The 22,994-nt window shown below is 50.3% G+C and overlaps 1 protein-coding gene across 2 annotated transcripts in view; it reads left to right on the forward strand.

The window, feature by feature from the left end:
• Nucleotides 1-18,063: 18,063 nt before the first annotated feature.
• Sorl1 (sortilin related receptor 1) overlaps nt 18,064-22,994 on the forward strand; it is a 114,858-nt gene continuing 109,927 nt past the window's right edge. Inside the window, exon 1 of one of the 2 annotated variants that reach the window (XM_042682700.1) lies at nt 18,064-18,415. In XM_042682700.1, coding sequence (XP_042538634.1) covers nt 18,122-18,415 — 294 coding nt within the window. In that variant the 5' untranslated portion in view covers nt 18,064-18,121. The remainder of the gene's footprint in view (nt 18,416-22,994) is intronic. The other variant, XM_042682701.1, reaches the window with a different exon arrangement.

The raw sequence follows: 22,994 nt of genomic DNA on the forward strand, positions 1-22,994 counted from the left end.
TGGGCCAGGTAGTTATCATGCATGCAGGGGAGGGTGTGTTTAAATTCATTGCTGCTTACCCCAAGATGAGTTTCGGTTTTAATCTTATTTCTAACTTGGCATAAAAGCCTTTGCCTTCTGGAAAAGAACTTCAGATGTCAACCACAAATGAGAAAGATATTTCAAGGAGTTGGTTGCTTCTATAATCACGTCACTAAAGCAAATAAATGCTTGTTAAAGATCTCCCAACCTCCTTAAGTGCTTCTGAACCATGTATTTAATGATCACACAGCCTTCAAGAATTGACTTAGGTGTTATTTACTTGTAGGAGAGTCTCGGCCACACCATGTAGCCCGGGCTGGCGTGGTAACCCTCCTGCCTCCCCCCTCCTCCTCAGTCCTGGGATTACAGGCACGTGCCACCACCCCCGAGCAAGAACTGGTCATTTTTAAAGGAAAAGAAAGTTTTAAAAATTGATTGTCTTCCCCAAACAAGCGAGTAAACAGCTGAGCTGTTACTTCACCTCAGCTCTGGCAATCTGTAGGATTTCTCCCTGTCCTCATACGCTCTCCAAGAGTTTAAGTTTTGCTTTGGGGGGGACAGTGTTGGGGATACAACCCAGGCCGTCTTACATGCCAGGCGAGTGTTCTACCACTGGGCTATACTCCTAGCTCATCCTCGGTCTTTCCTTAAAGCCGTCCGGGGGGCTGCGGAAGAAGAGAAAGGATGGTTCCGTAGGACAGGGAGACAATCCCTGCCCAGAGGTCGGGGCAGCGGGGCAGGGGGGCGAGGGGGCGGGAGCAAAGTTGCTCCCCCAAACCCATGAAACTTCAAGTCCATTTAGAACAAGGGAAGGTGAGTGTAATTGGAACTATATCTACTGTTCTTGTTTATAGGATGGGAAAAAGTCTTTCTAGTTAAGATCTGGGAGTGACTAATCAAAGAAGACTTCCAGGAGGGAATCATTTGCGAGCAGGATTTTGAGAGCTGCGAGGGAGCTGGGGGAAAGGAGTCTGAGAAGAGGAAAATGAGAATATCATTCACAAGTTCATTAGTTTCTGGCTTTTCAGATGGGCCAAATATGCAAATGTGTTTAGATTTTTCTTTTGCAAAGCTGTACAGAAATCACCTTTTTTTCTTGGGAAGATTCCAGTTTAAATTCTGTTTAAATGACTGAAAACTCCAGGGGGTCTACAAAGGTTATTAAAAAGAAATTGGTCATTAAGTTGAAACTATCTAATAGATTAGTTTAAAAAGCCAGCTGTCAAAAACAGCCCCCTTCTGAAACAGCAGACCAATTATGGAATTATTGCAGAGGACTTATGAATAATACAGTGTTTCTCTCTCTCTCTCTCTCTTTACTCTCTTTTTGGTTTTACTCTGTAACCCAGGCAGACAGAAAAGCATATTGGGACGGGAGTTGGCAACTCATGCTTATAGTCCTAGCTATTTGGGAGGCCTATATCTGGAGGATCACAGTTCCAGGTCAGTCCAGGGAAGAAAAATGTGTCCAAGACCACATTTCAAAAATAACCAGCAAGAAGTCAGGTGCTAGTGGCTCACGCTGATCATCTTAGCTACTCAGGAGGCTGAGATCTGAGGATCTCGGTTCTAATCCAGTGTGGGCAGGAAACTGTGACACTCTTCTCTCCAATTAACCACCAGAAAAACCTAAGTGGTGCTGTGGCTCATAGTGGTAGAGTGCCAGCCGAGACAGCACATGGCCCATGTTCCAACTCCAGTACTCTCAATAACCAAGCAGAGATTGGGGGAGGAGGGTGCTGAAAGAATGTCGTTCATGCTGACTGTGTCACTGGGACACTTAGAGATGTTCTCTGCCCCAAAGTTGTGCCCTCGGTCACTAGCTGGGGAGACAGGAGGGTAAGCTGGGGAGAGGGCATCATTAATTGAGCACCCTTTAGTTCTCAGAGTCTAGACAGTAATGTCCAGGTAGGTTGTTACCCTCACCTAGTGGTCCCTTGAAGAGCAGGGTGTCCTGGACCTGCGCTCACTGTCTTCAGAGCTCGTGGCCACATCGAGTCCTTTCCCAGACTATATTCACATCCAAGTCTGTGGGTGGGGAAACTGATCTGTATTGAGTTTCTGAAAAAGTATTTTAGCCGCACAGAGTCTAGGCCGTTAAGGAGAGTTGTGCTCTGAACCTTCCTTCTGGGAAAAGCCCTTTCACTAAATCACGTGGTCACGTCTGGTACCTGTTTCCAGCTGACCAATCAGAACAGCTCATCATCCCAGATGCAGCCTGTTGGGCCGGCCACCCGGAAGGTCCTCTTCAGGCCCTGGGGCTGTAGCGGGAGACAAGCTGGGGAGAGGAGGTTCTCTGTTTTCTCTTTACCTTGAGGGGTAACACGAGCCAGGGATGACCAGGGATCATTCCTGATGCCACATGGAAAAGAAGCTTCCTGAAACCAACAGGAGTCACTAGCTGTAGAACCAAGAGATGGCAAAGTAAATGTAGTCTCTATGTTGAACCTCTGGATCCAGCGGAGCCTGAAGTCAATCACCTCTTAGACTTCCAGGTTATTTGGACCAACAAATTCCCTTTGACACTTAAGCTGGTTTTTGCCTCTACTATTTGCATCCAGAAGGTTCCTGAGTAATCACAGAGGCAAAGGGACAGAAGCCAGGACACATCTTATGGATTTGGATCTTACCACTTGGGATTTTGGAGGGCATCCCTGATGATAGCTGTTTCCCAATTTCTAGTTTCAGATCTTCTGGTGTGTTTGTTGGTATTGGGGCTTGAGCTCAGTCTAGTTTCAGATCTTCTGGTGTGTGTGTGTGTGTGTGTGTGTGTGTGTGTGCGCGCGTGTGTGTGTGTGTGTGTGTGTGTGTGTGTGTGTGTGTGTGTGTGTGTGTGTGTGTTGGTATTGGGGCTTGAACTCAGTCTAGTTTCAGATCTTCTGGTGTGTGTGTGTGTGTGTGTTGGTATTGGGGCTTGAACTCAGGCCTTGCACTCTCCTTTGGCTTTTGAGCTCAAGGCTGGTACTCTACTACTTGAGCAACATTTCTGCTTCCAGCTTTTTGCTGATTAACTGGAGATACGTCTCCAGGATTTGTTGGCCCTGGCTGGCTTCGAACTGTTATTCTCATAGCTCAGCCTCCTTTGTGGCTAGGATGATAGGCGTGGTCCATTGGTACCCTCTTTTTACCCTCCTTCATAGCTCTGCTTTTCCATTCAGTTCTCTTCTCCCTTGGAATCCACTGTTTCCCCTAGGGAACTAGCCAACTTTCCATCCCCCGGGGTTTACATGGTAAACTCCTCAGGCTTCACTGGCTGTCCGTGCCTTTGCTTACACTCGGAGCTGAAGCTCTGTACCCAGTACGGGTAGTACAGCCAACTGTTTGTTGGCTCCCAGGAGAGGAGGCAATTTCAGCATCTGTCCCAAGGCTGGTGAAGCCATGCTGAGAGCGTAGTCTTCCTCTCTGAAGAAGACTTTTCCATGGTGACCTTCTCCTCTCTCACCAGACCCAGGCCGTACAAATCAAGGACTAGCCCAGTCATGAAAAGAAGAAATCCATACGCCACACTGCCATGGATTTGACACTTGGAGAGTTGGTATTGTGGCTTATTGTTTAAAGAAAGCATTTATCCCTTCCCCATCTTGAGTTATATCCCAATGGATAGAAGTCCCCAAATTAACAGAGAGTAAACTGTTCCAGGCCAGCTTTTACCTAACCTCTGTGTTACCAGGTAGTGTAAGATGGACACTAGGGTGGGAAGCTACCTGTTTTAGTTTTAGCTGTTCTGCTGCTGTGATCAATAACCCAGAAGTTCTCATTGAGGAGAATGAAGAATAAAATATTCAGGAAACCTTACTTAAAATAGCTTCTTTAGGTGATAGGCTCACATGCTGCTTAAAAACTATGCATGTGCTCAGGGATGTGTTTGACTCCAAGAAAATAAAATTTGGGTGAAACTAAAGAGTCCTTCGCCGCTTTGCGAAGTGACAGAGAACAATTAAAAGGGAGGGAGAAAAGGGTTAAATTATCGTAGGTATTTTATACTTCTGTATTTCTTGTATATTAATTAACACTCACAAAGCTCTTAACTAAAGTGCCAGCTCCTGTTCTAAGAGCTTCAAAGAGACTGACTTATTTAATCTCTGTAATAACTCTGTGGGATAATTTAGAGCCTATCATTATTTCAACAACGTTTGGCTAATAGTGATAATATCAAAAGAATGAGAAGATAAGCCACAGACTAGAAACAGATACTTTTAAATGACATAACCAACAAAGGACTGCTACCCAAAAGCTAAAAAAAAGCAAACTCAACACCCAACAATGAGAAAAATAGGAACACAACTAAAAATGGGCAGAAGATCTAAAAAGACACCTCACTAGAAATGATAGACGGCTAGCTAGCGAATAAGCACCTGAACAGATGTTTATCATCCTGTCATTAGGGACAGCAAATTAAAACTGCCAGCAATAATTACCACTAGCGTTTTTCAAGTGCTCTTTGTACGTATACTTTATGAATCTCCCTTTGCCTTCACAATTCACACACAGCTAGGATCAATGGAATGATCTGTCTCTCGGATGCATTCGAGTGAAGAACCTGTCCCCAGATATTTGTACTAACACCAAAGCCAAAGTGTCACATCAGCTGGCAGGACATTGTTTGGGTATATGCAGGGACTTAGGTTCATATTTCCAAATCAATTGTACTGTGTAAACCCAACCAAGTCTAAGCTAAATGCATCTGGGTGCACTCCTCCCATGCTTTCCCCAAAGGACTTGATGATGGGAGCATGTGTGCCAAGAAGTGAGACAAATTGAACGTTGGGACATTATGGTTAACTTAAGAACACTGGAAACCAAGAGAGGCTGGGTATCACACATAGACCTGCCTTAGAGAGAATGTGAAGTCAGACTGAACTGTGGGTTGTAGAACAGCCAGTGAAGATTGGGCAGGACAGTTGTGAACAATTTGCAAGTAATCAAGTGTTGGTGGATAATGTCTAAGATGACAGAAAGCGCCGTTGCCCTCTGGGGAGAATAGCTGTGGTGGTCCTGGACCTGTGCAGTTGATCGGTTCAACTTGAGCCTGATCAAGTTCTGAAACAGACCTTGTGAATTTGCAAGTGGTGACGTGGACCACTGTATTGCTACAGTGCCAGTGATGCTTGTATACCTCACAACAGGGACTTCAGCTAACAACCGCAGGCATTAGGCCAGGTCCCAGGAATAGCTGTAACTGCTTTCTCTGTGGTTCTGTAAATAGTAAGGGCAGAAGACAGAATGAAACAGAGGAATCACCTGAAGAAATCCATTTCCATGACCAATTGTTCAACTCATCCTCAGAATGTGATCATTTTATGGAAGTGAAAACCAAGACTTAACAAGAAGCCAAATTCTTTTACATCAGTCACAAGGTTTGAGTCTCTGTCTAACCTTAAAGCTTATGCTCTGAATTACCATAGTATGAATATTTAGTAACTTTTCATAACTTACTGTTTCATTAATTTTACATTCTTATGCAATAGAGTGAAAACACAAGCATACCCAGTACTTAGACATATTTATCCAGAGTTTTGTCTATGTATTACTTTGATCTAACGGGAATGTGTTCAAATTGAGGACACAACACCCAGGAACAGATTATGAGCAACAATCCAAACGGAAAGCCATAGGATAAAGCCACAGTATATAAACTTGCTTTTGTGGGGGAAACAGGGGGGGTGGTTATTATAATTTACTCAATTTCCATGCCATCAGGTTGACAGATGTTGATTGACTGGCAGAAGTATTCAGAGATGGCGCATACGATCAGCTATTTTAAGAAGATATTAGTGAGGTTGGCATTTAGAAAACGCAGGGGATATATGAAGAAAAAACAGCATATTCTTTAGTAGTCACCAGAGCCTAGAGACAGTGGCTGTGTGGCAGAGGACTGCTCAGGAGGAGCTGGGACTTTCTGAAGAGGAACAGACTAACCTGGAAAGTGGGGCCAGGCACTGCCAGCCTCTTGAAGCAAAGACAATGATAATCAGGAATCGTAACAGTCCTACAGGCAAAGGGACAATATTCACAGGATAGACGGGGCCCAAATCAGTGCAGCTTCTTGATCTTAGCTTCTGGCGTTAGCATCTCCAAGTGGGAATTCTGTGTGAGCTTAAGGAGTTGATCAGCCTGACAGTTTAGTCCTTTTGCAATCTCTGTCTCCATCCATTGCTTTCAAAAAGGCCTGTGACCCAAATAGCTGAGCTCACAACTTCGGCTCTGTTGTATAAGCCAAGAGCCAGCCTCTCTCTCTCTCTCTCTCTCTCTCTCTCTCTCTCTCTCTCTCTCTCTCTCTCTCCATCTCTCCATCTCTCCATCTCTCCCTTCCTCCCCTTCTTCCTGTCCCCCTCTCCCCTTCACAATCCATCTACTCAATAGGCATCTCTGCTTATGGCATGCTTGCAAAAGCTATGTAAGGCCGGAAACCATGGCTTTGTTTGTGGCCTTGTGCAGAGCGCATGAGGTTGCAGCATGGGCAACAAGAAGGGATGCTGGAGCCTCTGTCCTTGTTCAGGCGTCCAGTGGGGGGACCACGTGCCCTTACATTCACCCACGTAGCACTACCCTTCATCCTTCCTTAAGACACTTGAGGCTGGTATTAGGCACCAATAGCCTGTCTTGGTCTCCTGTACTTGCATGTGATCTCATATAGCTTGCCTCGACCAGGATGTTTATACACACGGTAGACTTTAATTGTCAAAAAAAAAAATGTAGTTCTGCTGTTTAGAAGACCAAGGCGATTCCTGAGCCCTAGTTGCTGGGATCCATCCTCCCATGGCATTGCTCTTCAGACAAGGGATTAGGACTGTCCTCTTCAGGAACCGGTGGGCCGGGGCAGGGGGACCGGGGGGGGGGGGGGGCGTGTGCAGGGGACAGTCAAGCTTTCTGGTTAGAAGCATGAGCCCTGGCTCTCGATGGCCTGGGTTTGTGTCTGAGGTCTGCACTTTAGCAACCTTTGGAGCTGAGTTTTAAACTCTCGCACTCCCCTGCGCTGTGGGTTGTAACACCATTGCAATTCTGAGTATTAGGCTCCGGTTCTTGAGCAAGAAAGGCTCCTGTTCTGGAGTTCTTATACTAATGCTTTTGAGCTTAAGTTTTGTCCAATAAAACAGTCATATGCACAGAGGAGGAAGAGGAGAGGGAGGAGACATGAGTCCCGGGCAGGCGCTGAATATACTAGCGATGGTTTTATTTATTTCCACACAGTGACTCGAGTGGGGGGAGGGGAGGGGTCATCACAAAACTGAAGCATATCATTGCTGTGGTTTCCAGCTCCCCTCTGCCTGTAAGAGTTTCCAGCTCCCCTCTGTGTCTGTAAGAGTTTCCAGCTCCCCTCTGTCCGTAAGAGTCACCGCTTGCCCTTCCTCTGGCTAGATCACAGCTCCGCAGTACAGTATGTTTTGTGGTCTGTTGCAATGAGACCGCAGTAAGGAAGAGCCCATTTCCCAATCCTGTGCATGAACTTTTGCTTCTTGATCCATTATATCACCTAATTAATCTCCCTTCATGTGTCTCCAGACTACCTTTGCCTGAGATCTGATAGACCTCAGACCCACAGAAGCTGCACCTGAGCTTCTGAAAGTGCTTCTCACTGAAGCACTTTCTATATGCTCCTGCCTAAAGCTCACCTACCAATGATGAAACTAGACCAGGGAGGGCTCTGCTTAAACTCAGAGCACATCCTGAATGACAATGTTAGAGATACTGTCACAGGTGACTTGGCTTCCCAGCAAACCTAAAATTAATTGGAAAGGAATTTCCATAAAGGGCTGGTTGAAGGACCTGGAAGAGACAGGACCCAATGGCTTTAGAAGTTCCTTTCTGGAACACAGTAGAGTCTACTGATGATGAAGGACAGAGACTTGGGAGTTAAACAGATGTGGAAATGAGACCTGGTTCTAATACTCACTAGCTGTGAAATCGTGGGCCCCATTGCTTAACCTCTCAATAGAGTTATAAATGTGGATTAAAGAAGATTAATGGATACCAAGCGTTTTGCATGAATAGGATCTGGCACCATAGGAAGCTCTCAGTAAATTCTCGCCTTGGCATTTAGCCTTGTGTTTTATTCATCCTTTTCTTTCAAGCCTCACGTCTAAGCGCCCACACAGATCTGTGCTCCTGAACCACAGAGATCAGTTCTCTCCCCTCCGAGGCTGCAAGACTCCAACTCAACACAGAGCGACAGTCTTCAGCAGGCTTGCTCCCCCTGAACTGCACCTTCCAACCTACCTCCAAGTCATGTGGTTTCTTACACAAAAAAATCTCCTGAGTCATAGTCTGCCCTTTGATGACCCAAACAAGTCATCGTGACAGTTCTCCATCCTGGGATGGGGGTGGGGGTGGTGCTGGGAACGGAAGCCAGGTCCTCTGGAGCCCCAGGACACATTCCACCACGGAGCTATCCTCCCTGCCTGAGACTAGTTTTTATACCAGCGTAGTACTTGAGGTTGAGGGGACGTGTGCAAACTTGAATTTAAAAACAAACCAACCAACAAACAAAGCCTTGATGACAGCTGAATGGCCGAATTGATCGAGCAACCATATCTAATGTGGGTGTTGCCGAACCAACACTATACAATAGGTGTTTACGGACCAGGTTTTATGTGCCAGGCTTCGAATTAAACCTTGTCTTTATAATCTCATGTAATCGTTTAAACCTGAAGAGGTAGGTAATTTGTTTGACAGACAAAGACAACTAGGCACCGGGAATGGAGGGGTTGATGCAAACAGAGCTTGGGGTACAAACCGGTTACTTCTTGATGCTGCCCTCTCGGGCATGTGATCTTTGAAAGATAGTAAATTGTGAGCAGGGAGGGGTGGGGGGAATGCATCTGACTTTAGTAGGGGGGAGGCTGGAGAGGAGGGTTGGAAATCGAGGACACTGGGTGTCCCCTGCTGGGAGGTGTACCAGCTAGACGGGGAGCGGGAAGAGCGGCCCGCTTGGCAGAATGTGAGCGGAGTGTTTCATGCCATCATTATCACAGAATAGCTGAATTAAGAATAGTCTCAATTTGCACTTTGCTGGGTTTTTCATTTACATAATGGTAGAAGGCAAAGAAAATTCATACATGAACCACCAACTCCCCTCCCTGCCCCTTCCCTCTCCACTGCTAATTTAGCACCCGAGTTCTTGTTTAAATACAGACTGAAAGGGAATGGAGTTTTCATTTATGTCTTAATTTTAGGTGGCTGGGCAGTGTGGGAATCCAGCGCCAAATGGGGTTGTACATGCCTCCGAGTAGGTCTGTCAGCGCCATCTGAATCCTAATCGCTGTTTCAATCATTTATTTAGTGTGGAGGATTTAATAGAATTTGTTTAAGGGCTCCGAGAAAATGTATTCCTTCTACCAGGGCCTCATTAGGAGCGCTGGCAGTTGGATGTGAGCAGGTGTTAATTCAGCTGATGACACCATGGGAGATTTCCAGGGTGATGGGTTTAGAGTCGCAGGCCCCAAGAGGCCGGCTGGGCCTGTGGAGCCCAGGGGAAGATGACGCATGACAAACAGGTGCTCCTCCGAGCTCTTGTCGAAGGCAGACTACAGTGGCACTGCAGGTTTTGTCATCCTGGATCTGGAAGAAGTGTTTTTCGGGCCCCCCTGGGGGCACAGCGTCTGTCACCACAGTGCAGAAATGGCTGAAATGCTGGCCTGCAGCTCTCCTCTGATTTTCCCACCCTTGGCCTTCATGGCATCCCTAGCTGTTTGCTTCTACACTCTTCCTTGCTGCCAGCTCTCTACCCTTGCAGCCTTTCCCCATTTTCCCCCAGGCACTGAAAACAATTTCCTGTTCCCCTGGGATATGAGCCCCATGGCCTTCCTGGCTTGTCCCTGCTCCCTCCACCATGCACAAGCCTGGAACTGGGGATGCACGGTCTTGTTCTCCAGAAAGTCTGCACCAGACATGTCCCAGTGCCACCGATGGAACTCAGGGCCTTTGCCTGGCTCATGCTCTACCACTTGGGCCATACCTCCAGTTTTAGCTTTCTGGTGGTTAATTAGCGATAACAGTCTTGACTTTGGCTGCCTGGGCTGGCTTTGAAGCATGACCCTCAGGTCTTGGTTTCCTGAGGAAATAGATGAAAACAAGAGCAAGCCACCCGTGTCCAGCCTGCAGAGCTCTTTTTGAATCCATATATTTCGGCTAGTTTTGTACATTCTTCTCTTTCTTCAAGTCTTTTACTGTTAGACAGTGGATAACGAGTAGGACATACATGAAAGTACCTTACAACAAGAAGACGCGTTTCTTGGCCTGGCTGACTCACTAGGTATGGAGAGCCCCTCGGATGTCTTTCTGGCATCCTTTAGCATGGAAACTAGATGGAAAATTTGGTCTTCTAAGAGCGTTAATTCAAAACTGACCTTTGTAGAGCCAACTGGCAAAGGGTATTAGGTACCCAGATACCTGCCCTCACTTATACACCTTTTATTATCTGTAAGACATGGGAATAGGTCCAAAGACATCACTGCAATTTAGACAAGGAAGCAAACATCAATTCAGACCCTCTAATGCAAGGCAAAGCAGTGTCAACTGCTCAAGGAGGGCGGGAAGCAGGGTTTCACGCCTCTTTCTGGGAGGAGGTCAAGAAGTGACCTCTTGAAGTGTATGAAGGAACATTTTGATCTGTTGTGAGTGGCTCAGAATGGCAGGAGGAATCTGGGGGTTCCTGGTCTCTGTAGAATGCATCTGGTAGAGCCGGGCCTGGGAGCCAGCCGGAGAGGTCCCATGCCTCCCCGGCCCTGAGAAAACATGGATCACCTGTTGACATAAAGCATGGTGCCTTTGCATTGTGTGGCGTCTACGCTGACAGTGGCCTCCCTTAGTGCCTCTGTGCCCAGGGCTGTGCTCACCCAGTTGACGTGTTGCAAAGGTCTCAGGGGAAGGAAATGTCATCATCCAAGGGGCTTCTGGGAAATTTCGGTGTAAGATCTTCCTATTCATTCCAATCCCATGATGGGGATTCAATCCTCTTCTCCCATTGCCAGCCACCCTCGGCCAGCCAGGGTCTTGGAGCAGGTCAGCCTTGTGTCTGCATTACAACGGTGAGCCAGGCCTCCTCCATCTTACACACTGGTGGCGAGCTCTAAGCGCTTCTTAGTGGAACAGGCTGAAGAGGTGGAGTTTCTGGGAAAACCATAGCAGGTGAGAACACGTGATGGAACCAGAGCTGGAGGATAGCTTCTGAAACCCGTGTGGAATCCTTCTTCACCGGGCTTGAGCCCCCATTGGATGCAGCTTCTAGAAAAGCGTGGAGAGCAGGCCTGGACAGGTACGCTCTGTAACGGGAGCTGTTGGAGACTGTGGTCTTCGGTTCTTGGGTCCAATATATAAGATTAGGACCTGCCCCGAGTGCTGAAAAAGCACTCGTGAAGAATAACATAGAAAAGACTGACTGGCTGACAGAGCCAAGTCCACTCTGAGGTGCGAAGCAGGCAGTTGAGGGGCGGTGCATCCCTAAACACAGCCCTCAGAGGGTGAGGCGGGTGACTGGATAAGGCCCAAATGCATGGGAAATGCTGGGGTGTAGCATTTCATCCAATCCGGTGAGGCCCTGAGGCGGTGTGAAATCAGGGCCCTCCCCTTGTGAAATCCCTGAGTGATCTGGCTGGTGAATGGAGGCTGCCCTATCCTGGGGTACCTTCCTGTCCATTCTCCATATAGCCTTGAAGAATGAAGACTGAAGGACTCTGTTGTTGGCCCAGGGTGTAGGCCATTTACGGGTTAGGAGAGCGTCTTCCTGCTCAGGGTATTTTCTTGTTTCTTCTTATGTCCACCTATGGTAATAGTGCCAGCAGAGAAGGTCAGGTACATGAATCATCTTAGGTAACTGGGCGTGGTTCTTGGTAGGGGTGGCAGTGGGAAATTGTCCAGGGTTGAGTAGTGAAGAGATAAACCACTGCTCATTCTCCTTTCTGTCCTGGTCTTATTCGCTGTCCCGGGGTTTGAAACCTCAGTGTTTTTCTTTGGAAGTGAAGATATTGAACTTGGCAGAAAAATAAAACAAAACCAAAAACAGAAAAGGTGGCTTTGAATCCATCCCTTAGTATTTGTGGGTTTACAGGCCTGTGTACCTTTGGGCAAATCAAATAACCATCCCTCCTAAGCTTCCTTTCTTAGAGTTGGTAAATTGGGAGTGGCAGTAATGCCTGCTGTTGCTCACTTCAAAGAACTGCTCTGAGCTAAAATAAAATAGCTATTATAATGCTATGCAAATGTAAATCACTGCTCTGCAAATGTAAGTTATTGCTACTTCCGTAACCTCCCACTTGAATTTAATGTATTCAAGGATGAGAATGTAAGTTAGTTGTGTTGTGTTCTGGGTCTGTGGTTTTTGGTTTTTGGTTTGTTTTCTGTTTTTCATTGCTAGAGGTGGAACGCAGGGCCCTGAGCATGCTAAGTGAATGCTCTAAGCTACCTCATTCCACATCTATAGTTTAAGCCTCATGGACTTTGTTGCCTTTATTTGAAATAGTTTTTTGGAGAAAATATTTTTTTTTCTTTGTGTCAAGAAGCAGTTTCTATTTTATTCTGGCTTGAGGTAAATGCTAATGATTGCTAAGTAATATAGAAGAGGGGATAAAGTTCACCAACTCCCTTTTCTATTTAATGATGGCTACACAAGCCAGCTTTGAGTGACAGATGCGGCAGTCGTAAAACAAAACAAACAAGTGACGGAACCGTGAATCATCTATAGGGATCCCTTACCCAGTGCCCACCACCAGGGCAAAGGGGCTGTCACCTCTTCTCCACTCAGAGTGCATTTGGGGCTGTCACCTCTTCTCCACTCAGAGTGCATTTGAAGGGCCTAGAATCAGCCAGAGAATCAAACTCTCTGCTCCCCCACTTTCTCTGCACAAACCCAGAAAATCTTTCTCCAAGTTCCTTTATCTGAGAGAGGGAAGTTTCTCCACCAGCAACGGGGGGGGGGGGGGGGGGGGGGCGGGGGGAGCCTACAGCCCCAGTCAGATGAACAGATGAAGGCTAAAGATCAAGGTCTCTGAGGAAAGCTAGGGCAGAGGCTACATTTGCATAACAGACAACTTCTTAGCCATTTGTTTCCTCCCTGCCAGCTCCTAGGAAAGAGCTGGCCATCTCCCCAAAGACCAAATCCTCAAGCTCCTCTTCCCCTTTGAAACTTAGGAGCCTTCTATAAACTTTAAACGTCTGGTCCTTCTTTAAATCTCATATTTGGTATGGTTTCTGTGCAGGTGCATGCGAAATATTTGTTTGTCCTTCTCTTGTTCACTTGACCGTTGTTATTGTTAGTTCAAAGGCTGAGTACGGACCTTTGAAAGGACAGAAAGACGCCTTCCTCCCTAAGCGTTCTGCAGGTATCACTGGGGCTCTAGGAACACGGATGCGATTAGGACAGACGGGTGCCTCCCCTGAGCTGCTTGCAGTTAGAAGATAGAGTTAAGAAATGCATCCTGAGGGGAAGTCTGCAGAGCTGCTCACGGGAGGCAGTGCCTTAGAGTGAGCGCTGTCTGTAACCTAGCTTGCCTTGGTACAGGGACAGCTGGCTAGCCAAGGTTTGGGAACCCCAATAAAGCCTGGAGCCCATTTTGGTCCTTTATCTCTCATTTCTTGAAAGACATCTGACTATGTTTTTGAAATTTTACCCCCCTCTCTTCGTGACTATCCTTAGTGCCGTGTTGAAGAGAGCATGTGTGCGTGTATTGAACCCAGGACGTGGTATATATTATGTAAGCAACACCCACAGCCCCTATTGCTTTGCTTTATTGTTTAACTTTTGAGACAGGGACTCCCTATATAGTCCATGCTGAGCTCAAACTCACGCTCCTCCTGCCGTAGTCTCCCCAGTGCTGGGATTACAGGCCTGTACAGTCGCACTAAGCCCTTTGGATTATTTTCTTTTTTTTTACTTTTTTGTCCATTGTGGAGCCTGAACTCAGGGACTGGGTGTTGTCCCTGAGCTTTTTTGCTCAAGGCTAGTGCTCTACCACTTTGAGCCACAGCACCACTTCTGCCACTTGAAGTTTTCTGGTGGTTAATTGGTGATGAGACTCATGGACTTTCCTGCCCAGGCTGGCTTCAAAGTGTGATCCTCAGATCTCAACCTCCTGAGTAGCTTGGATTACAGGTGTGAGCCACCAGTGCCTAGCTCCCAAGTGATGCCATCTGTATAAAAATACGGCACATTGTTACCTCTGAGTGACTTTCCTCATTTCCAGCCCTAGTCTAGCATGGACAGAGAACAGAGAGAGCAATATGACACTTCAGTCTTAGAGAAGACATACCTATTTAAGGAATATGGCTCAGTGGTAGAACCCTTGTCTAGTGTGCACAATGCTCTGTGGGTCTGTTCTCAGAAACACACACATACACATACACGGATGGATTCAAAACTTATCTCTGTGAGTTTATCATCACAGCATCACATAGCATGCATGTTGACTTTTGCCCTGGTCTAGCAAAGTCATGCATATTGGGACAAGAGAGAACCCCCACCCTGGCTCCGATGTTCATCTTAGGAAGGAAGTGGCAGCTTGTTTACAACCCAGAACTGTTTTTGAAGCTGGGAGAAGTCTGTGTTCACATTACACAATTCTGCTTAGTGACCTTGAGTATAGCTGCCTCTTCCTGCCCCATCAGGCTTTGGGTGAGAGTCCTGAAGAGGGAAGGAATGGTCAGCACTGTAAAGTCTCTGTGACCAAGTCAAAACTCATCTGATAACTTGTTGTAGAAGCATGTCTCTAATGCATGCAGTGATGCTTTGATTTGGGGGAGGGGAGGCTCACAATTGCATAACTATTTTATATTCACGATCAGAACCGGTACTCTGAGCTGCCCTTTGAGACAGGTGAGAATTAAGATCCTCATTTTACAGATCAGAGAGCTGGAGCCCAGGGGAGAGCATTTGGCCCAGTTCCCAAAGCCAGAAACTTGGGCCTTTGGCTCAAAATCCACTGTAGTCCCTGCTTGGGTAGCACACAGTCTGGTGGGCTGCTGGCTTGGAGGTGGCTAATGATTGGAGACTGGGGCTTGCAAGGAGGAAATTATCCACATTCGATCATTCTCACCAGTCTTCCTGTACTGAAGTTGCGAATCAAAATCAGAACAAGACAAGTATCTAGCCCTGCTCAACCAGTTCTTCCTTGTAGATTGCATCAGAACCTGGAGCCAGCAGGCCGAGTGGGCAAAATCTATGCTTGGCAACACGCGTCTGTTTTCTGCAGGGGGTCTGACAGGACGGGTCTCACGGGCAGAGGGAAGGAGCGCTGTGGCTTGGTGGGGAGAATTGGGTGGTTGTATGATGATACCACGTTGAATATAACTGGGTCCAGTGACTTACCAGCTGAAATCCTAGCTACTCAGGAATCTGGGATCTAATGATCATGGTTTGAAGCCAGCCTGGGCAGGAAAGTCTGTGAGACTCTTATCTCCAATGAGCCACCAAGAAGTTGGCAGTGGAGCTGTGGCTCAAGTGGTAGAGCACCAGTGTTGAGTCGACAAAGCTAAGGGCTAGGCCAGACCCCAAGTTCAAACCTAATACTGTCATACACAGACATAGACAAACACACACATACACACACATACACAAAGATGAACAGAAAATAATAATCTGATTGGGCATGAAAAATGGGAGAATGGACAGAGGTGAAGTTAAGATTCCCACCAAGTTCCACATGGGGTGGGGTGGGGGCAGTGGAATCCTGGATTTAGGGGGTGAGGAAGGGGTCCCCCCCTTTCACTCAGTTTCTGTCTCTATAACAAAATACCAGAGACTGGATGACTTATGTGAAATAATGGTTCTCCAAGCTGGCATGTACAAGAACTTGAGGCTGCCATCTGCTTGGCTTCCGGTGATGGTTTTATGGGACTTCCACTCACATTGCAAAGTAGAAGGGCAGCAGGTGCCTGTGGAAGAAACAACAGAGGGTTTGGAGGGGAAGAGGTGGTGGGAAGGAAGGACAGTCCTCCGGGAACTAATCTCTCCCAGTGAGAATGGCACGGATCCCTTTCAATGATCTAACCACCTTTGGAAGCCTCCCCTGGCGAACACTGCCAAATTTCAACTTGGTTGCGGAAGAGTCAAACTGAATCAGCAGGGAGGATTTGCTGATTGGAGAAAGAGTTCTCTGGGGGACAAGAGATCAGGGACCCAATCAAACTCAAGTGGCTTGTTGGAAAAGGAACTTTTTTTTTTTTTTTGGTTGGTCATGGGGCCTGAACTCTGGGCCTGGGCACTGTTCCTCAGCTCTTCAGCTCAAGGCTAGCGCTCTACCACTACAGTGCCACTTCGGACTTTTTCTGCTTATGTGGTGCTGAGGAATCGAACCCAGGGCCTCAGGCATGCAAGGCAAGCATTCTACCCATGAGTTACCTTCCCAGCCCAGAGAAGGAGTTTTTGAGGTGAACTGAACTTTTCTTCCCTTCCTAACTCTACAGGGGTACAAGGCCGGACCCTCCAAATGGTCCTATGGTCCTGGTACGTTTCTCTGCAACTTCCCTTGGCCCCACAGCCTGCACTGGCCATTGTGGATGGCCCTGGAATGATGTGACAGATACCCAAGTGACTCTTAGCAGGACAAAAAGAACAGGCCCCACCTCTGGCCAAGGCATTTAAGAGGAGTGCCTTCAGATCTGCTGACAACTACGATCCAGTCCAGTGCATGGGAAAAAGATAAAATGAGATCATGAAACCAGTAACACGGCCAGTGCATAATAAACCTGAGGGGCTACCAAGCGAAAAGACAAAACAAAGCATTTTCCTTGGGGTCTCGCAACCGCAGCTTTATTTCTTTGTGGTTCAGAGTCTGACTGTTGGGATGAATTTAGGGGTCATTTGTCCGCCCTTCCTGCTAGGGCCACAGCCTGTAAGCCCTGGGGCCGGGGCCGCAGACGCAGGCCCATCACCCATCTTCCTCCGCGGCGGGCCCAGTGGGGTGCACGGGCTCCGGTCACCTTGGAGAGGTGGCGCCCAACCACTGTGGGGTTCTGGCGGTGCGCACAGAGCGTGCTGTCCAGCCGTGCAGTGGCCCCGGTGTGGCAGCCTGGGTGTGGGGGCCATGCTGTCTGTGCCCGTGGCGCGCCAAGCTCACACTTCACCTTCCGGCTTTCCCTGGAAGCTGCCCCGCCAGGGTCCAGGGCGGGGTGGGGGTGGGCGCGGGTCTGGATGGGGTGGGGGTGGGGGCGGCCACGCGTCTGGACGGGGTCTGGACAGGGTGAGGGGGGGTGACTGCGAGTCTGGACAGGGTCTGGACAAGGTCTAGACGCGGGTCGTCTGGATGGGGTCTGGAGGAGGTGGCGGCGCGTCTGGACAGGATCTGGAGGGGTCTAGACGGGGGGTGGGGGGGGGGTGGGGATGGCCGCGCCTCTGGACAGGGTCTGGACGGGGTCTGGATGGGGTCTGGACGGGGGGTGGGGGTGGCCACGCACCTGGACAGGGTCTGGACAGGGTCTGGACGGGGGTGGGGTGGCCACGCACCTGGACAGGGTCTGGACAGGGTCTGGAGGGGTCTGGACGGGGGGTGGGGGGGTGGGGGTGGGCCTCACATCTGGACGGGGTCTGGACAGGGTCTGGACGGGGTCAGGACAGGGGGTGGGGGTGGCCGCGCCTCTGGACAGGGTCTGGAGGGATCTGGAGGGGTCTGGACGGGGGGGGGGGGGTGGGGGTGGGCCTCACATCTGGACGGGGTCTGGATGGGGTCTGGACGGGGTCTGCGTCGGGGAGACGGCGGGGTCCGGGGGAGACCGCGGGCCCGGGGCTCCCCGAGGAGGACGCTAACTCCCGCCGGCCCCGCGCAGCCCCCGCTCGCCGCAGCGGCCGGCGCGCTCCGGAGCGCGCGGCTGCCTCGACTTCTCGTCCGGTCCCGGGTGGCGGGGCGGGGCGGGGCGAGGCGGGGCGGCGAGCGGAGAAAGTGCGCGAAGGGACGCGGCCCGCGCGCACGTGACGGCGGCGCGGAGCGGGGCGCGGCGGCCCCGGCGGCGGGCGCGGCGGGAGGCGCGGAGCCCCGGCGTGGCGCGCGTGCGGATCCCCTCGGCCCGGCCCCGCCCGGCCCCCGCCCGGCCCCCGGCCGCCCGGCGCGCTCCGCGGCGCGCTGCGCATTCTCTCCTGGCGGCGGCGCCACCACCTGCAGCCGCGCGGCCGAACATGGCGACGCGGAGCAGCAGCGGGGAGCCGCGGCTCCGGGCGCTCCGGGCGCTGCTCGCCCTGGTCGCGCTGCTCCTGCCCGCGGCCCTGGGCCGGGGCCAGGCGCACGGCTGGCCCGGCGGCCCCGCGCCCTTCCCTCCGGACCGCGGCTTCCTCGTGGCGCGGGGCGACCCGCGCGAGCCGCGGCTGGGGGCGCCCGGGGGAGTCCGGGGGGCGAACCCCGCGGGCCCGCAGCCGCCCCGGGCGCGGCGGAGCGCGGCCCTGCGGCCCCAGCCCATCCAGGTGTACGGCCAGGTGAGCAGCCCCGCCGCGCCGGCGTCCAGCCTCCGCGCCCCGCACCTGCACCCCTCACCCTGCTACCCCCTCGCCCGCATCCCCGGCACCCCTCGTCCCTGCACCCCGCACCTCTCCGTCCCTTGCACCCCACCATGCCGCACCTCGCCCCCTGCACCCCATCCCGTTTTACTCCGCCACCCCTCACCCCATCATCCCTGCACCCCGCAACTCCTCACCCTCTGCACCTTCACCCCTGCACCCCCTGCACCCCACACCCCTTCATCGACACAGCCCCTGCCTCCCCGCCCTCCGTCCTCTGCGGTCGCCTCTGGGGTGCGGGCGCCCCGGGACCTCCGGGCTGGCGCTGCCTCTCTCCCTCCTTCTCCCCTGGCGGGGTGCAGTGCTCACCCGGGACAGGTGTGGCCTCCTGGGGCAGGTAGAGCAGGGGGTGAGGCCTCGCCTTTCGTCGGTTAGGGCACGGCCAGTTGGCGGTGCAGGCAAGCACCCCGCAATCCAGGGCCATGCCCTTGAGCCCCGCACGGGAGGAGGGGGCCAGGCGCACTGCGCTGAGCCCCAATAAAGATGGGAAACCGGGGGGCTGGCCGCTGACCTTGCCTGGCATGTAGGGTTGATTTTTCCTCTTTGTGGGTGTGTGAGGTTCCACACACCCCCCCCCAAGTAAATGAGTTTATTTTGGTCAGAAAGACCCCTCTGGGCACAGAAGCCTTAGGGAGGCTGCAAGGCGCTCGGTGGGCATTTAATCCAGAGGGTGATTTATTTCTATCCAGGCAGTGGGTTTATCGGATCGTAAGTAATAACGCATTTCTTCCCATTGATGGCTGGAGTTGCTGCTAGGAACGGCGAGCCCAGTGTGCAAGGTAGTTGCTATCAGAGACGGGAAAATGAATGGGATTGTCTCAGAGGCCCGTGGTTGAGATGGACAGCGGCGGGCGCAGAAGGTCAGCTCGGGAGAAGGTGCTGCCAGGAGTGGCAGATGCCTTCCGCACTGCCCCCCGTCAGGTGGAAATGAGAGCATCCGCCCCAGTTCTGCCGTTCTCCTCATTTTTCTTTGGTGACTTCTTTTATCCAGTGCTACATAGGGATGTACGTGGATATTCCTATATATTACTGGAGCGAGGATGAGCCTTGCAAACGGTGCCACTCTGTTGTCTTTCTGGTGACGTGACTGACCGGAAGTCACAGGGGAGGGCTGCTGGCTCTTTGGGTGGCGGTCTGCTCTGCCTCACTGAAATTGGAGTCACCTGTCCTTCTAGGTGCTTCTGAAATAGCTTCTTTCTAAAACATTATACATGGGACTCTAAAGTGTATGTGTGGTGGGGAGCATTGAACCTCCACCTACCCTCAGCCCCTAGGGCAGGGGTCTGTGACTGCTGGGGTAGGGAGAGGGAGGCTAAGTTAGGGTGCTCTGTCCCTTCTTGTCCTTCTTACTCCCTCCTGAAACTAGTTTTGTGTGTTTAAAGAAGTCAGCAGGTACTTGTGCTCCCTTGGGAGACCAGGCTGGGGACAGCCTGTTCGGGCTGGCAGGTGGGGGAAATAAACTGGCCCTTGTTCCCTGACTTCCCCCCCCCCCCCCCAGCCAAGCCAGCCTAGCTCCCCTGTGCTAGTAGGGGCCGGGGGGTGGGTGGGGGGAATTCATGAAAGGAGCAGCCTTTCTCAGAGCTCAGGCCCCCTGAAGCACTAGTTTTGGTTGAGGGAGATGCTTTTCTGGTCTCAGTAATAAGCACGCAGGTGCCATTTCTTCATTGAGACTGGTGTGTGAAGAAAAAAAAAATCTCCCTGGGATTTGGAGCAAGTGGAGGTGAACTCTGTTCTCCTTGGGAGTGACTCCAAAGCCTGGGGCTCTCATGTTTCTAGGCCAGCCAGACTGAGTTTGGTTTGCTTGGGGGATGCAGACTGAGCGGCCAAACTCATAATGAGGATTCCTACCAAACGGCAGAGTTTCCTTCCCATGCACTTGTTGTCTGTACCTCAAGCGTAATGAAATCTGGCATTAACTCCTGTGTGGGTGTTCATGTGCAGTTCTGGGGCTTGAACTCAGTACTTGGGCATGATCCCTGAGCTTTTTTTTTTTTTTTTTTCTCACAAGGCCAGTACTGTATCACTCGAGCCACAGCTCCACTTTTGGTTTAAGCTGATTAATTGGAGACGGGGTCTCATGGACTTCTCTGGCTGTGATCCTCAGATCTCAGCCTCTTAAGTAGCTAGGGTTACAGGAGGGAGCCCTTCTCCACCCCCAACACCAGCTCAGAAGACTTTGAATTTAAGGGGATGCAGAAGGAGATGCAGACCCGTCAGAACTGAATGCGAACCTGTGGACATACAGGCACCACACGCTCCACAGGGGAGTGCTGGTGGAGTGCTGTGGGCAAGGTGAAGGAGTTCCAGGTGTTCTGGTTGCACTAATCAAGACAGAAGCGGAAGCTGCCTGAAGAAAGCAGCCTGAGAGGCGAGAGGAAGAGGCCTAGCTTCAGGGAGGAGAGAAAAAAGGTGCAAGGGAATGCTTGCTCTGGGGTCCCACGGGAGTAGGTCCTTCCCATCCTGCTAACCTGTGGAGTAGCCCAGGCTGGATTATTTTGATCACACGCCCTAAGATGTGGAGAGACTGGTTTCTGACATATTACTTAAAGGCATGTTTGTAACAGTGAAAAACGGCAGCCTCTCAGCTATGTGATCTTTCCTGCTTAAGTTCAAAGTTTAGAAGTCAAGCCATGGTGGCTCAAGCCTGTAACCCTAGCTACTTGGCAGAGATCTGTGCATCACTGTTTGAAGCTAGTCATGGTAGGAAAGTTCATGAGATTCTTATCTCCAATTAACCAGCAAAAAGCCAGAAAGTAAGCTGTGGCTCAAGTGGTAGAGCACCCATCTTGAGTGAACCTCACAGCACCCAGGCTGTGAGTTCAAGCGCATATGCACGTGCACACACACACATGCACGCATGCGCGCGCACACACACACACAGGCCACGTCCAAGAAAAAGGGGTACATAGTTGTTGCCATAGTGATTGTTTCTGGTCCCTGTGACTCATGATGCTTGTTTTACCGTCCACCTGTAAGGGCTTCCCCGATTCTTTTCTTTACGTGGCAAACCTTTCTTCTCTTCTCCAATGTACAAGGAACTCTTCCCAGCTCTCTGAGCCTGGTCCCAGCATGCTTTGCCTTATGCTATAATAACTTCCAAGTCAAGGAGTCCTCCTTGGCTTGCTGGCTGTGTGAAACTCTCCATTCAGGCTTCTTTGGGAACCTGAAAGAAAAGAGGCCTGCAGGGCAGGGAAACACATTTGAGTTCTATAAAAAGGGACTCATTTCTAAGGTGGACCTTGGTGAGCCTGTGCACAGATAGTGGAAATGAGTTGGTGCTCTCTGTGGTCCTGAGAATGCAAATGGTTTAGCCCTTAGGTCTTGAAGCCCTGATTTTCTTCTGCTATCTGGGAGTTATTTTGAACGAAGGGCTAGGATTCTATTTTAAAGAATCCTCCCTTTGAAAATTATCATATTGGTGTGTGTGTGTGTGTGTGTGTGTGTGTGTGTGTGCGCGCACGCTAATGGTATTGTTTTGAGGGGAAAAAAATCCTTTGGAATGAAGGGCAAAGCCCTAGCAGGATTTACAGGTTTATTTTGCTTTCAACAATCTCTCTCTTCATAATTCCTGTATTTTAGAGGCCAGAGAGGATTCAGTGTCCTGATTCTGAGTCTGAAAATAAAGTGTCTTTTACAACCCAAGCCCCTGGGACAAAGAAGCTCCTTTGGAGGTAGAATGCCACTTCTTGGCTTTAGATCTCTTTGGAGCAGATGTTTGCACAATACACGTGCCTGGCGAAGAATCGGCTGTTGGTTTTGAAGGTAGGAGGTTTGACCTGAGCAGTTCTCAGGGCAGCTGAGAAGGCACTGTTTGCTGCTTCAAGGTGGCTTCATGGACGAAGATTCGCTTGGCTGCTTGGGTTGGCTCAGTAGAGGATGTGACCTTAAAAAACTCTACTTGCTGGTATTCAGCACCTCTTCCTGTTGAGTTCTGTGCTGTCTCTGGCCTCTGTATGGGTTCTCAGTAGATTGCATGTCGTGTGTGTGTGTGTGTGTGTGTGTGTGTGTGTGTGTTGCTACTGGGGCTTGAGCCCAAGGGTGTGTGTGTGTGTGTGTGTGTGTGTGTGTGTGTGTGTGTGTGTGTGTGTGTGTTGCTACTGGGGCTTGAGCCCAAGGCCTAGGCACTGTCCCTTAGCTTTTGAGCCCAAGGCCTAGGCACTGTCCCTTAGCTTTTTTGCTCATGGTTGATGTTCTACCACTTGAGCCACAGCTCCTTTTTCAACTCTTTGGTGGTTAATTGGAGATAAGAGTCTTCTGGATTTCCCTGCCTAGGCTGGCCTCCAACTGTGGTCCTCAGATCTCAGCCTCCTCAGTAGCTAGGATTCTAGTGTTGAGTTGCCAGTGTTCTGCTAGGTTGCATGTTTTGGAAAGGAGAATGAAAGCCCTGGAAGGTGGAAGGGATGGAAGGTAAGGATCGTAAGAAGATATTGAGAATTAAAGGGAAGAGATGAATATCGTTCACTTGCTTTGCTCAGCTTTTGGGAGGAAATACAGGGTT

This window comes from Dipodomys spectabilis, unplaced genomic scaffold, assembly GCF_019054845.1.
Source record: "Dipodomys spectabilis isolate Male_0828 unplaced genomic scaffold, ASM1905484v1 ptg000076l, whole genome shotgun sequence".
NCBI classification, from domain to species: domain Eukaryota; kingdom Metazoa; phylum Chordata; class Mammalia; order Rodentia; family Heteromyidae; genus Dipodomys; species Dipodomys spectabilis.